Consider the following 16,374-nt stretch of genomic DNA (forward strand, 5'->3'; position numbering starts at 1 on the left):
CACTTACAATAGTGATCTAACTCTATTAAGGGGGGGGGGGGTTAGAAGATTACTTTATCCACTTAGTATTCCTTAAAGAGGTGGGGTTCAGGTCTCGGAGGGTGATTGACTCCGCGACCTGGCGTCGTGAGGAGTTGTTCCACCATTGGTGCCAAGCAGCGAACAGTTTTGAGTGCTGAGCGGAACTGTACTTCCTCAGAGTAGGACGACAGCCAGAGTGGATGAACGCAGTCCCTTTGTGGTGTAGGGCCTGATCAGACCTGAAGGTACGGAGGTGCCGTTCCCCTCACAGCTCCGTAGGCAAGCACCAGCGTCTGTAGCGATGCGCTTCAACTGAAGGTTGTTCCACTGGATATCATAAGGTGAATGCACCAATTTGTAAGTCGCTCTGGATAAGAGCGTCTGCTAAATGACTTAAATGTAAATGTAACAAAAACAACATAGTGTCAAAGTAATTCCATAATAAGCCCAACTGTATCAACGCTAATCCCACCTCCTTTTCTATCCAGTCCTATTGTTTGCTAGTTCAAGGTGAACACATCCAAGACCTATGATAACCCTACTACACCCATAAGTCTGTGAGTCATAGATAGTGGAGCAGCACTGATTGTGGACATCAGCTCTCTTGTCCCCTTAATGTCACTTACTCTTTACAATATGCTAAAGGTACGGTGCACTGTAAAAGTAACTGCAATGTTATTATAACCAAACAAATCATTTTGGTTTCTTCTAGTTTCACTGATACAAAACAATATGTTTGTTTAATTACTTACTTGCTGTTTAATCTATTTGAATGACATAATTACTGTTTATTAAATTACTTATACTTACAGTACTTACTTACTTGAAGTTCAAAAAAGTCGTCTATCATGTTGTTATCATGTAATCTTTGAACAAATATTGGGTATGTAACAGTTACAGATTTACTGTAAACTTGAACTTCAATATGATTGGATAAAGTATCCACGTCAAAACTGTTTCAAGTCATCCTTGTCTAGTAAAACAAAATACAGGATAATACCACTGAAATAATTCCCTCAAGTGTAATGTATGCTTCATCTTCAGGAGCACAAGACAGCACAAGATTGCAATAACTTTGTCAATATTAATTGCCCTGAGGGCTCCTCTCTCTCTTCCCTTTTGCATTCCTTTCACTTTTTAAAGTATCTCCATTTTACAACAGTCCCCTGGACTGCTTGCTAATCGCTATGACTGTTGGTCGGGGAGTAGGGTGCAGTGGGTTATCTCTCTCTATCCAACCAGCAGTCTGAACCAAAGCTCCATGGCAGCTTGACAAGGGACACATCAGATCGGACTGGCAAATTGTTTTCATATCTTTATTGAACCTCACCAGAAATCATCAGGCTAATAAATGTCTGGCAATTCAGAAATTGTACCTAGTAGTGTAATAAAACATTTGCCTTGAGTTTTTTTGTTCCATTGATCAGGTGGCAACTAGCTCTCACAGTCTCATGTCAGAATTAGACGTTCATCTATGTTTCTCAAACGTCACATGTCAAAGTTGTTGCAAACTAATTTTTAAGGTTAGGGTTAAGTTCAGGCATTAACTCTGACATCTTAAGGTTAGGCATTAACTCCAAATGGTTAAGGTAAGGGTTAAGGTTTGGGATAGCTTAAAACACTGTATTTGAACTTGCAACCTTAGGAATCAGCGTCCAAAAAAAGGGGCTAAATATTTCCTTACCTTTCTTATATATTCTATGGGTTATAGTAGTAAGGGCCAAATTCAATATTGAGGGGTTCTAAAATTCAAAATGAAATAGCTAAATGATCCATGGTATGACCGTCTTAAAACAATTCCATATGTTAGCTTAGTACCCCACAAATGCAATTATCTGTAAGGTCTCTCAGTCGAGTAGAGAATTTCAAGCACAGATTGACCCACAAAAACCAGGGAGGTTTTCTAAAAAAAGGAGAATTGTAAAAAAAAGACACTGAATATCTTTTTGAGCATGGTGAAGTCATTAATTATGTATCACTACACCCAGTCACTACATACAGTACCAGTGAAAAGTTTGGACACATGCTCATTCCATGGTTTTTCTCTACTTTTACAATTTTCTACATTGTAGAATATTAAGTTAAGACATCGAAAGTATGAAATAACGCATATGCCAAGAGTGGGCAAACCTGTCATCTAGGAAAAGGATGGCTACTTTGAAAAATATCAAATATCAAATATATTTTGATTTGTTTAACACTTTTTTGGTTACAACATGATTCCATATGTGTTATTTCATAGTTTTATGTAGATAATTATGTAAATGTGTTATTCCATTCTATGTCTTCACTATTATTCTACAATGTAGAAAATAATAAAATGAAGAAAAACCCTTGAATGAGTAGGTGTGTCCAAATTTTTGACTGGTACTGTAGATACAGGCCTCCTTCCTAACTCAGTTATAGAGTTTAATGGTTGTCATAGGAGAAAACTGAGGATGGATCAACAACATTGTAGTTACTCCACAATACTAACCTAAATGACAGTGAAAAGAAGGAAGTCTGTGCAGAATAAAACTATTCAAAAACATGCATCCTATTTGCAATAAGACACTAAAGAAATACTGCAGAAAAATGTGGCAAAGAAATTAACTTTTTGTTTTGAATACAAAGCATTATGTTTGGGGAAAATCCAACACAACACATCACTGAGTAGCCTACTGTACCAATCTTTATATTTTCAAGCATTGTGGTGGCTGCATCATGTCATCGGCAAGGACTAGGGAGTTTTTTTTGCTCTAAAAATAAAAAACAGAATAGAGCTAAGCACAGGCAAAATCCTAGACGAAAACCTGGTTCATTCTGCTTTTCAATAAAAAGCATGAGCTGGCGCACACCCAGAGAAAATTATTTAGTGTAGAGGTGCTTTCCACAGACATTTGGAGACAAATTCACATTTCAGCAGGACAATAACCTAAAACTCAAGGCCAAATATACACTGGAGTTGCTTACCAAGATGATAGTGGTGCAGGGGTCAGCTGTTTGTTCACATGTACCCGCTCGCAATTGCTAATAACCCATCCGCAACCACCCAACTAGGCCTATGTGATAAAGTGAAAATCTGAGGCCTGCACCCAACCCTAACGCGCTAATATAGAAAATGTGCTGTAGGCTACAGTCAAATACTGCAGAACGGTTTTTGAAAGGGGTTACAGGATTTTTTGTTGCCTGTTTTAGATATGTTTCTCTTTATAATTTCCAACATTTTGATAGGCTATTTGTCAGTCAACTTGTCTATAATTAGATACATGCAGCTTCTCTTCTGTCATTATATGTTGCCCTAGAAGACAAAAAAAACATTGGTCACCAGAATAGTGTCATAAATTGATATAATGAATGCTTTAATCTAGTTGACATCTGTAATTTTCTCTGTCATCTTATGCGGAGCAAATACGTTTAGGGACCGCGGAGAAAATGCAAACATTTTCAGTGCCAAATGTCCAAATTACAACAGTTTGACTGGTTGTAAGGAAATAGAAAGATGTCAAAACGACCCAATATGTACCTGATAAGATTTCAGTTTGGCTTGGATGCATATTTTATATGGTTGAAATACTATCAGCTTTTATGATGCTGATAAAGATAACACCTCTCACAGATGGTATGTAACTGAGCATTAGCATTCTAAGAAAGAAGACATATTTCTCCACTCCTGTTCCCTAGTCAAAATGTTGCCTACATTTGGTGTATAATTTTACTGCAAGTGCTTAATTCTGCAGGAATTCATATTAAGACTATGTGAGAGGTTCCAGACATACAGTCTGTGTCCAGATTTCAGTTTCCATTTAATCCATCTGAACAGTAGGCTACAGTTCCCTTGAACTTCTCTATTTGACATCCCCATCTCATGACTGTCGAATTTGCATAGTGCCTCACAATCATCACACATAACGTAGCGGACACTGCTATCATCCTCTTTTACCACTTCACCAAATCTTTCCAAAACATTACTGTTCTGGCCCTCCCATCTCTATTTTCAACTCTCCATTCCGCAGCTTTTCTCTTATTGAATTAAACTCGGACATTGTCATTTTTGTCTCCACGGATTGAGATAAACTTTTTCTGCCCGTTCCAAAAGCATTTGGCGATTGACAATTGGCTTATAGGTTATTTGGCTCGCACACAGTTAGACCCTAATGTTTAGGCTTATGCAGTAATGTCAGTTAGCCTAAAATTATGAAAGAAAAACATCAATGTAGCCTATAGATATAAATTGCACAAGAATGATACATTTAAGGGATTTTTGAGGTATTGTTTTCTCTTTATTCAACCCACTCGCCACCCAATTGCAATCCATCCACACAATATTTAATTACCCTAAATCCGCCCGCACCGCGGGTGGGTTATAAATCAACTTGCGCATCACCACATGACTTCATTGAATGTTCCTGAGTTGCCTAGTTACAGTTTTTATTCAAATCGGCTTGAAAATGGCTGTCTAGCAATGATCAACAACCAACTTGACAGAGCTTGAAAAATAATAATGAGAAAATATCGTACAATCCAGGTGTGCAAAGTTATCTTGTTGGGGCGAGTGACCCTTTGATCTTACAATGGCTAGCCTCAAGACCCAAGTTTTTTCTTGTGCTTTATTTATTTAATTGAATGCCCACGCCCATTATGAATGGGGCCCTCTCTGATGAACAACACCTCTCTCTGAACGACCAACCAGTGGAGGTGGTTGAGTGTTTTTAAATACCTAGGGACACAAATTGATAACAGGCTTTTTACAGAGAATGCAGTGTATTATTTTTAAAGCAAGCCAACGCCTGTTCTTAATCAGGAAATTAAAGGGGTTTGGGGTCAACCAGCATGTTCTGGAGAGGGTTACAGCAGCATGGTGGAGAGCATCCTCGCGTTCAATATGACAGTCTGGTAATCTGAGCGTGAGGAGCAAAAGCAAACTGGCCAGAATAGTAAACACAGCCAGCAAAGTAATTGGTCGACCACAGGCACATTTGAGCATTCTGTTCCACAAGGCAACCAAAAGGAAGCCACTGGCTGTCGTTGGCGACCCCTCCCACCCTCTACACCCTCAGTTTGAGAGGCTTCCCTCTGGCCTTCGCTTCAGAATGCGTTCAAACATTCATTTGTTTCTTGTGCTGCTGGACTACTAAATGCAGTAAGTACATTTTATCGGTATATTTACTTATCTTTCTAGTGCAGTTGGGACAGTGGTCATTTGTGAGTGAATGTATTAATGTCCTCTATGTTGTTAGTATGCAACATGATGGACTGACTGGTTTAAATGTGTATGATGTGAGAATGTATGTGTATGTGATCCCTTTAACGGAAGGTGACACCAAAGAAAATTGTCCATCCTGGATGGACAATAAGGTTTTATTCTATTCTGTTCTATTCTATGCTATTTGCCCCATGACTCCTGCGTGCTTTAAACGTGATTGTTTACACGACCGTGGGACAGACAATGTTTGTTCCCACACTCACGACTCTAACTCTCTATTGGTTACATGGACTCTTGGCCTCCCATCCTATTCTAACAACCTCTCGCCGGCTTTGTATTCATGTTACCTGATGAAATTTCTGTACAATATGATCTTGTTACCTTCTGATTCACATTCAAATGCCATAAAAAATCAACACTGCAGAGCTCTCCCTGTCCTCTGCTGTGCCCTGATTGTATTACTGCTGATGATATCTGGAAATGTGCATGTACACCCTGGCCCATCTACTGTTGCTAGCCCCAATTCTGACTTGTGCTCTGATATCTGCTTCACTGATTTCTGCTTTCGTAAAAGCCTGGGTTTTCTGCACGTTAATAAATCAAATGTTATTTATCACACGTGCCGAATACAACCGGTGTAGTAGACCAAACAGTGACATGCTTACTTTGAAGCCCTTAACCAACAATGGCGTTTTAAGAAAAAGGGGCAAATAGTTCAGGTAGCCATTTGATAAGCTGTTCAGGAGTCTTATGGCTTGGGGGTAGAAGCTGTTAAGAAACCTTTTGGACCTAGACTTTGCGCTCCGGTACCACTTGCCGTGCGATAGCAGAGAAATCAGTCCTTCCTCTGACACCGCCTGGTATAGAGGTCCTGGATGGTAGGAACCTTGGCCCCAGTGATGTACTGGGCTGTACGCAATACCCGCTGGAGTGCCTTGTGGTCAGAGGCTGAGCAGTTGCCATACAAGTCGTTGATGCAACCAGTCAGGATGCTCTCAATGGTGCAACTGTAGAACTTTTTGAGGATCTGTGGACCCATGACAAATCTTTTTTGTCTCCTGAGGGGAAATAGGCATTGTTGTGCCCTCTTCACGACTGTCTTGGTGTGTTTGGACCATGATAGTTAATTGGTGATGTGGACACCTAAGAATTTGAAGCTCTCAACCTGCTCCACTACAGCCCCGTGGATGAGAATGCGGGCTTGCTCGGTCCTCCTTTTCCTGTAGTCCACAATCATCTCCTTTGTCTTGATCATGTTGAGGGAGAGGTTGTCTCTGACCTCCTCCCTATAGGTTGTCTCATTGTTGTCGGTGATCAGGCTTACCACTGTTGTGTCATCAGCAAACTTAATGATGGTGTTGGAGTTGTGCCTGGCCATGCAGTCATGGGTGAACAGGGAGTACAGGATTGGACTAAGCATACACTCCTGAGGTGCCCCTGTGTTGAGGATCAGCGTGGCAGATGTGTTGTTACCTACCCTTACCACCTGGGCCGGCCCGTCAGGAAGTCCAGGATCCAGTTTCAGAGGGAGGTGTTTAGTCCCAGGGTCCTTAGCTTAGTGATGAGCTTTGAGGGCACTATGGTGTTTAACACTGAGCTGTAGTCAATGATCATGTCATGTGTACTCCCTCTCCAACGCTCGAGGTCACCAGGCTGTTCATTATTACACACACCTGTCACCATCATTACACGCACCAACGCCTCATCAGACTCACCTGGACTCCATCACCTGCCTGATTACCTTCCCTATATATGTCACTCCCATTGGTTCTTTCCCTAGGCATTATTGTTTCTGTTCCAGTTACAGTCCACTGTTCCAGTATGCAAATTGGAGTGGGCCTAGGGATTCTGGGATAATGGTGTTGATGTGAGCCATGACCAGCCTTTCAAAGCACTTCATGGCTGCAGACGTGAGCACTACGGGTTGGTAGTCATTTAGACAGGTTACCTTAGTTTTCTTAGGCACAGGGACTATGGTTTTCTGCTTAAAACATGTTGGTATTACAGAAAGGAGGGACAGGTTGAAAATGTCAGTGAAGATACTTGCCAGTTGGTCAGGTCATGGCTCTGAGTTCACGTCCTGGTAATCAATCTGGCCCTGCGGTCTTGTGAATTATGACCTGTTTAAAGGTCTTACTCACATCGGCTGCGGAGAGCATATTCATACAGTTGTCCGGAACAGCTGATGCTCTCTTGCATGCTTCAGTGTTGCTTGACTCGAAGCGAGCATAGAAGGGATTTAGTTCATCTGGTAGGCTCGTGTCACTGGGCAGCTTGCGGCTGTGCTTCCCTTTGTAGTCCGTAATAGTTTGCAAGCCCTGCCACATCCGACGAGCGTCGGTGCCAGTGTAGTACGATTCAATCTTAGTCCTGTATTGACGCTTTGCCTGTTTGATGGTTCGTCGGAGGGCATAGGTGTATTTCTTTAAGCGTCCGGGTTAGAGTCCAGCTCCTTGAATGCAGCAGCTCTACCCTTTAGCTCAGTGCGGATGTTGCCTGTAATCCATGGCTTCTGGTTGGGGTATGTACATACAGTCACTGTGCGGAGGACCTCATCGATGCACTTATTGATGAAGCCAGTGACTGATGTGGTGTACTCCTCAATGCTATCGGAAGAATCCCGGAACATATTCCAGTCTGTGCTAGCAAAACAGTCCTGTAGCTTAGCATCTGCGTCATCTGACCACTTCCGTATTGAGCGAGTGACTGGTATTTCCTGTTTTAGTTTTTGCTTGTATGCAGGAATCAGGAGGATAGAGTTATGGTCAGATTTGTCAAATGGAGGGTGAGGGAGAGCTTTGTACACGTCTCTGTGTGTAGAGTGTAGGTGGTCTAGAGATTGTTTTTCTCTGGTTGCACATGTAACATGCTGGTAGAAATGAGGTAAAACGGATGTACATTTCCCTGCATTAAAGTCCCCGGCTACTAGAAGAAAAATATAGATGAAAACTCTCTTGGTAAATATTGTGGTCTACAGCTTGTCATGAGATACTCTACCTCAGGCTAGCGAAACCTTGAGACTCCTTAATGTTAGATTTCGTGCACCAGCTGTTATTTACAAATAGACACAGACCGCCACCCCTTGTCTTACCGGAGGCAGCTGTTCTATCTTGCCGATGGACCAAAAACCCAGCCAGCTGTATGTTATCCATGTCGTCATTCAGCCACGTCGTTAAGAAAGAGTGTTTTGAACACTGATATTAACCTTTCTGTTATAACCTTTTTCAGCAAGACAGATCTTCCAAAGGTGGTGGAGTGGCAATCTTTACCAAGGAACACCTTCAGTGCTCGGTTGTCTCCCCCAAGTCTGTCCCCAAACAGTTTGTTTTGCTGGTTTTAAGCGTTAAACTGTTGCTAGGTGTTATCATCCACCATCAGCACCGGCCTGCACCTTACCTGCCCTAAGCTCTCTCCTGGCCCCTTACACTAAGTCTGAATTTGTCCTGCTAGGTGACATAAACTGGGACATACTTAAACCTCCTGACCAAGTCCTAAAGCAATGAGACTTCCTGAATATTTCTCAGATTATTAACAATCTCACAAGGTATGACTCCAAGCACCCAGAAATGGCTACTATCCTTGATGTTATCCTCACAAATAATCCTGATCGGTATCAGTCTGGTGTTTTCTGTAATGACCTTAGTGATCACTGTTTTACAGCCTGTGTTTGTAATGGCTGTTCAGTGAAACGACCTGTCCTGAATTGTCATAGACGCTTGCTAAAAAACTTTAATGAGCAAGCCTTCCTGTAAATTGGTATAGAATCAGCTTGATCCTCTCTGTCGAAGACGCTTGGACCTTCTTTTTTGATATTTTCAGTGGTATTGTTAACAAACACGCCCTAAACACGCCCCCATAAAGAAAATAAGAATTTAAACCAGGTTCAGCACCTGGTTCGATCGTGATCTGGCAGTTACTCCACCTCAAGAATTCCATTTGGCGAAAGGCTCGGCACACGCATACTCAGGCTTACTGGCTCTAGTTCAGGCTAATGAGAAATAAGTGCACTCAGGCTATCCGGAAGGCCAAAGTTAGTTACTTTAAGGAGCAGTTCTCTCTCAGTGGGTCTAACCCCAAGAAATTCTGGAAACGGTTAAAGACCTGGAGAATAAATCTTCCTCCTCACAGCTGCCCATGCCCCTTAATGTTGATGATGTGGTTGTTACTGACAAGGAGCACATGGCTGAGCTCTTTAAGTCAGGATTCCTATTTGACTCAGCCATGCCTCCTTGCCCGTCCAACATTTCCTCCTCTCTTACCCCTAACACGACTATCCCCAATGCGCCTCCCTCCTTTTCCCCTGCCCGCTACAAAGTTTCCCCCTGCAGGCTATCACTGAGTCCGAGGTGCTAAAGGAGCTCAGACTCTCTTTATGTAGTGTTGCGGTGTCTCTCTTGTCGTGATGTGTGTTTTGTCCTATGTTTGTATTTTATTTTTAACCCCAGCCCCCGTCCCCGTAGGAGGCCTTTTGCCTTTTGGTAGGCCGTCATTGTAAATAATAATTTGTTCTTAACTTACTTGCCTAGTTAAATAAAGCTCTTAGAGACTCACATCTGTAATCGCTGCCAAAGGTGATTCTAACGCATCGATTTAGGGGATTGAATGCTTATCTATTCAAGATACACTATTAGTGTTTTATTTTTCATTCGTCTTTTAAAAAATATATAATTTTTCTTCCACTTTGAGTATTTTGTGTTGATCCATTTTAACCCGAAATTGTAACACAACAAAACGTGGAAAAGGTAAAGGGGTGTAGATACATTCTGAAGGCACTCTAGTTGCCTGACAGAGTAGTGTATAAATACCTTCTGTCACAAATTGTGACACCAACCTAACACATTAACAGGATTCACAACCACCAACATACCCATTCTCAAAAATGGTAGACTCAGTCGGGGTCTCAACTTACTGTTGAGAGTAAGAATAGTAAAGTACACAACATTTTGCTTAGGGTCTCCCAAAAGGCTAGGGCTGGCTCTGACTGCAGATGTGGGTACACAGACCTCCAAACCACTGCGAGTTCAGATTTGTTGTGGCCCCCACCCCCATCAAAGTTGCCAATCCCTGCATTAGGTGATAGCTCAAATTAAGGAATGATTGACCTTCCTGACTGTTAACTGAATGATATGAGAGCCGTCAGCCACAGGTTGCCACAACCATGGTACGGGAGTAACCTTTTATCCAGGAGTGACCTGTGTGGAGGCGGATGGATTTAGGTTACTACAGTCTAAACTCAAAGGGCAGGCGGGCAGGAAAGTGGTGATGCAATCCCACCACATCACTGGACAGAAGGGGCTTTTGGTTGATGACTCACATTTGTAGTAAATCTGAAGTTATGTAATGTAGGGAGTTAGTGAAAGAAAGAAGGAAAGAAAGAAGGAAAGAAGGAAAGAAAGAAAGAAAGTAAGAAAGAAAGAAAGAAAGAAAGAAAGAAAGAGGGGTTTGGTATGGTTTTGTGTACACACACAAGTGCAGAATTTTGTAGAATTTTTCATGGATTCATCTGATCAACTGATTTGAGTGTCTTTTTTTTGTACATCTATTAGGGAATGTTTTAAAAGTTTCACATTGTGAAGTTTACAATAAAAAATTAGCAAAACTCCTTTCCATCTGAGACTGCAAGGGACATAATACAAACAATGAACAATACTTTAACCTTGAAACTATCAGTTGGCATGACGCCAGGGATAAGGACAAAACCTGTGTCAGCAAGTCTTTTCAAACTGTCGGTGAGGTGAAATACATGTCATCTCTTTCGTGAACAGCTAACTTAATGTTGAAACACACACACACACACCATCACAGGTATTTCAGTGTTCCATCAGGTGGACAAGTCCCATCCTGTTCACATCTTCACTGGCTCATTCCAACTTTTCCTCTTTAATCAATCTCATGATTTCATCTTGAACTGTCTGCTGTGTGTGCATAGGGACTGCATTTGGTGAGATGGGAAGAAAATAAGTATAGTCCTTCGTTGGTAGGTAGTCAGGCAGACATGAATGAACATAAATGAATATCTTAGTTACTTATTTTTATCAGAGCATCATCATGTGGTTTGGAGAATATAGGGGAAATTAATATTTGTAACAATGTATGAGGAAAGATGCAATAATCCTCTTACTTAGATCCTGAAAATCCATACACTCTGAGGTCAAATTGTCACACTTTTGAATATGAATTAATCTTGAGATTGAAACCCTATTTTAAGAGCAGTGTCACTCAGTGCCAGCACTACATAGTCTTTACTGATGAAATTACACGTATTGTTCAACCACAAAGATCCTGACATGACAGGTTACCTATTGTTCAAGCATGTGTGTGTGACTCACAGCTACTGCGTGGACATAGTCACTTGTCCAAAACAACCATGTAGAGAGGCTCTTTCCAAAAAGCTTACATCATCTGAACATAACATACTGTTGAGACATTGGAGGCTCTTTCACTTCTCTCTAGTTATATACTAGGTTCCACATATCTGACTAATCTCCTAAGCTGTAGATACAAGAGCTGCTGTTCTCTATAAAAGGCTGTAAATGCACTAGAGGGTAATAATAATGTACTGCATGTAACTGTTCTGTACTGAGGGTTCATGAGGTATGTGGAAACAGTTATTGTTCAAGATAATTACCTCTTGAGTGCAAAAATATGAATTGTTTTGATATTTATGTTCTAAGAGTAGCTGAAAAATAATACTTTGCCTCCTCCACCTAGTTACTGGTCTTAACAGGTCAAAACAAGCGCGCGCACGCACACCCCCCCCAAAAAAAACACACACACACACACACACACACACACACACACACACACACACACACACACACACACACACACACACACACCAACACACACACACACACACACAGTGCGAGAGAGACACACAAAAAGCATCAAAGACCTTGAAATCTATTTGCCCACCCAGCGGTGCTATCAGGTACAGTCTGCTGTCCTTCAGGTGGAGTTGTCCATGGACTACAGTCAAGGCCATTGTACAACTCACACACACACCTCCATGGATTTCCTAGAGACATCTAGTGTAATAGGTAACACTGGCAAACATGTAACAGGAGGGCGGTGTCTTGGCTGCACTTGCCAATCAGTCATCCCCACTGCTCTTTCGCTTCATGTCCCTCCCCATGGCTTGTGTGGAGCACCATATAAAAAACCTGAATCAGAGCTTAGGATGCCACGAGCACAGTTTCCAGAACCTCCACTGTCATCTAGCTGAATTCTCTCTGCCAGGGAGTTACACTAAACCTGACCATTTGCCCTCTCTAGCACCAGGCACCTTTTGGTCTATTCTCCACACAGGTATTTGCCACTAGCATCTTAAGCAACCATGATCATCACTGTCTCTTTGATTTGGGTTGTGGTGATCAGCTTTTGCTGCTGTCTGTGGCTTGCTCTGGGGATCCGTAAGAGGTAAGCAGAGACCCACGCATTTTATAGTAAAATGTCCCTACATGCAAAATGTTAAATGGAATTCAATGTTTGATGGTCAACAATCGAATGAAGAACCCAGCATAACATTGTGGAATGGAACACGTGGCTGATAATGTGAAGGCTTGGGTGTGGTATTCCTTTTAAATTGTACAACAAAATATTTACAGCTAACCCTTTTATTGTTTTCTTTCGTTGATGTTATATGGTTTTATTTGTGTCACCTGTATTGCTCTTAAAATATAAATGAGTTCCATGTTGCAAAAGGTTATTCATTTTTATGGAGACTTTAGTGATGTCTACTTGCCAAAAAAGCCAGCGGTAATTTCGTGACATGCAGTTCTTTATTATGTTGTACAAACCTGATAGTTATGTATAAGTGGTAGTGTTATTCTGAGATTGCTGCAGTGGCATTGGGTTTTGTTCTGCTGGATGTGACTTACAACTTTCCAAAGTTTTGTAATTTGAGTACATCTTTTTTGCACATCACTAGAGTTATTCTGACATTACCTTGTTGTTGTTTGCTTTGGGTTTATAAGACAACATTTAAATTGGGTTCAGATACAAGTATGGATTCATTGGACATCTTTAAGTGTCCTTTGGATGTTGCTTAACTCACGTATTTTATACATCTCATGTCTAAACATCACCTTTGTGTTTCCTATGTTCAAGTATTTCCGATGGCTTGCTTGGGCATTGCTTTATCATTGTTATGATGCTAAATGATTGTTGTTGCTCTTCAAGAAAACCAGGTGAACCACCAGTGGAAAATGGTTTGATCCCATACCTCGGCTGTGCCGTCCAGTTTGGAGCCAACCCCCTGGAATTTCTCCGGAGCCGACAGAATAAATATGGGCACATCTTCACTTGCAAGATTGCTGGCAAGTACTTTCACTTCCTGTGCGACCCTTTCTCCTACCACGCCGTCATCCGCCAAGGGAGGCATCTGGACTGGAAGAAGTTTCACTTCTCTACCTCGGTCAAGGTAAAGACATGCCTAACTAAGAAGTGTTGTTCAACTAAATGATGATGAGTTAATCTATCCATATCTGTCAATACAGGCTTTCAAGAGTATTAAATTAAACCTCTCTTTGTCTCCACCCAGGCTTTCGGCCATGACAGCATGGACCCCAGACACGGTTACACCACAGAGAACCTCCACCAGACCTTCATGAAGACCTTGCAGGGTGAAGCCCTCCCTTCGCTCATCGAGACCATGATGGAGAACCTGCAGTCGGTCATGCTGCAGTCAGACACCCTCAGCCCGAGCAAGGATCGCTGGGACGTGGATGGCATTTTCGCCTTCTGCTACAAGGTCATGTTCGAGTCGAGCTACCTGACACTCTTCGGCAAGGATCTGGGTAACGACAAGAATGCTGCGCGCCAGGAGGCCCAGAAGGCTTTGGTCCTCAACACTCTGGAGAACTTCAAGGAGTTCGATAAGATCTTCCCGGCGTTGGTGGCTGGGTTGCCCATCCATGTGTTCAAGAGTGCCCACTCTGCAAGGGAGAACCTGGCTAAGACCATGCTGGCTGAGAACTTGAGCAAACGCGAGAATGTATCGGACCTGATCTCACTGCGCATGCTGCTGAATGACACCCTGTCGACCTTCAATGACCTGAGCAAGGCCCGCACCCACGTGGCTCTGCTGTGGGCCTCGCAGGCCAACACGCTCCCCACTGCCTTCTGGAGCCTGCTCCACATGATTAGGTATGTACAGATGTCGGATCTTAATTTGAGCCAGCTTGCTACAGCAGGAAAAGTGTCCTGCAGCAACAGGACATTTTAAATATTATGTGGATTATAATACATGGACATTTCTATAGGGGTTGATACATTTTTCGTTAGGGCAAAACAAGTCTGAAATGTCAATCCTTTTTAAAACTCAAATACAATACAAGTTTGCATTTCCTGCATTGCAGGAAATTCTCAGCAACAAAATAGTGATCAAATTAAGATCCTACATCTGTACAGCAGGGCTTAGTCTCATTCCCATCCTTAGTGTATCCACCATAGACTTGTGTCAGAAGTCTGGGTAAGTTTGGCCAAGCGAGACTGTCCGAGTCTCAAACAGCTGAACATAGATGCTGTGCTCATTAGGGTGGAGATAAGGGCTGAGTAATGTATTTTGTAACAGTCCTGTACAGTAAATTGGCATTCTCATCTACTGACTGCGACTTAGTGCTAGCTCACAGTAACTCCTGCGATAACAGAGGTGTCAAGAACCACTCATTGGAGAAACATAGCATTTCCTTTATGTCATAGAGCTGCAGAGAACAACCTTGTCCAAAGTGCATGTTGGGAATATTGTGATACATGATCTGTATAGTCTGAACTTGATGGTTTGACTTACCCTCCATCTTGTCTTGCCTCTTCAGGAGTCCAGAGGCTATGAAAGCAGCCAATGAGGAGGTGAAGAATATTCTGGAGAGTTCAGGTCAGCGTGTCAACCCTAACAAACCACAACTCACTCTCTCCCGGGAGGACCTGGACAACATGCCTGTAATAGGTAAGGGGAAGCTGCAATATACCAAAACTGATTTAGTAGATCTTTTTACAAAATCATGTTTGACACCAAAGTCAAGCTGTCCAGTGAATATGGTATTATAAAGAACCATGTCTTCTTGCCCTGCAGACAGCATCATCAAGGAGGCCATGCGTCTGTCGAGCGCATCAATGAACATCCGAGTGGCCAAAGAGGATTTCCTGCTTCACCTTGATAACCAGGAGTCGTACCGCATCCGCAAAGATGACGTCATCGCCCTCTACCCCCAGATGCTCCACTTTGACCCCAAGATTTACGAGGATCCCTTGGTGAGTGATGCTCAGTGTCTTTCCTTTAAAGATGAAAGGCCATATAACTAGGGTTAGGAGTGTGTCAATCGTTCCTCTAACTCCCCTCTCTCTGTCAATCCACAGACCTACAAATACGACAGATATCTTGATGACAACGGCCAGGAGAAGACAACGTTCTACAGGGAGGGACGCAAGCTGCGGTACTACTACATGCCTTTCGGCTCGGGGGTGACCAAGTGCCCCGGGCGCTTCTTCGCCGTGCATGAGATCAAGCAGTTCCTGGTGCTGGTTCTGTCCTACTTCAACATGGAGCTCCTAGACTCAGCCGTTAAAGTGCCTCCTCTCGACCAATCACGTGCAGGTCTGGGGATCCTGCAGCCCACCTATGACGTTGACTTTCGATACAAACTGAAAACTCAGTAAGACGGACTCCACTGATCTACTTTCTTAACAATGTAAATTGTACATATTGTATATTTAAGAATTGAAGCCACAATGATGTACATAGGCTGCAATGTATTGTTATAATGTCTTTTTGAAGTTGATACGCAAAACAAAAGCCACCGAGTGGTTTGTGATCGCCTCAGAATGGTAGCACTGGCAAAAAGCCCATTTTAGGAGGAGGCCCGTTTCGAAAGTGACATTGGTAGAACTCCATATAAGTGTTATTAGTCATATTTACTGCATCTTCCAGTTAATCATCATAACTGTATCCTTATTGTCGACCTCCATCTTTGAACTGTGAAATCATTCAACATTTCAGTGGTAATTCTGTTTGCGACCCTAACTATCACTAGTTAGTTGGTAAATGCCACTATTTACTGTGATGTTGAATGGCTAGAGTAATGTACATTGTAGTTCCATTGAAAGATTCCCTCTGCTAGGATGAAATACATTTTGGTCATCTGTATTAATGTTTACTTTGATATACTGTA

At 42.3% G+C, this 16,374-nt stretch overlaps 1 protein-coding gene across 1 annotated transcript; it reads left to right on the forward strand.

Moving 5' to 3' along the window:
* The first annotated feature begins 12,392 nt into the window (after positions 1-12,392).
* Positions 12,393-16,120, forward strand: LOC111956365 (cytochrome P450 7A1). The gene is made up of 6 exons (XM_023976823.2): positions 12,393-12,625; positions 13,388-13,628; positions 13,749-14,353; positions 15,022-15,152; positions 15,279-15,457; positions 15,563-16,120. The coding sequence occupies exons 1-6, from the start codon at positions 12,543-12,545 to the stop codon at positions 15,860-15,862; spliced, it is 1,539 nt and encodes a 512-aa protein (XP_023832591.1). The 5' UTR covers positions 12,393-12,542; the 3' UTR covers positions 15,863-16,120.
* The last annotated feature ends 254 nt before the right edge of the window (positions 16,121-16,374 follow it).

The sequence above is a fragment of the Salvelinus sp. IW2-2015 genome, linkage group LG32 (genome assembly GCF_002910315.2).
Source record: "Salvelinus sp. IW2-2015 linkage group LG32, ASM291031v2, whole genome shotgun sequence".
Lineage (NCBI taxonomy): Eukaryota > Metazoa > Chordata > Actinopteri > Salmoniformes > Salmonidae > Salvelinus > Salvelinus sp. IW2-2015.

Bases quoted from the DNA above. Each gene is read 5' to 3' on its own strand.
- LOC111956365 (XM_023976823.2), top strand. From the start codon at position 12,543: ATGATCATCACTGTCTCTTTGATTTGGGTTGTGGTGATCAGCTTTTGC. The intron at 13,629-13,748 runs GTAAAGACATGC...GTCTCCACCCAG, and splicing joins ACTTCTCTACCTCGGTCAAG to GCTTTCGGCCATGACAGCAT. The intron at 14,354-15,021 runs GTATGTACAGAT...TTGCCTCTTCAG, and splicing joins AGCCTGCTCCACATGATTAG to GAGTCCAGAGGCTATGAAAG.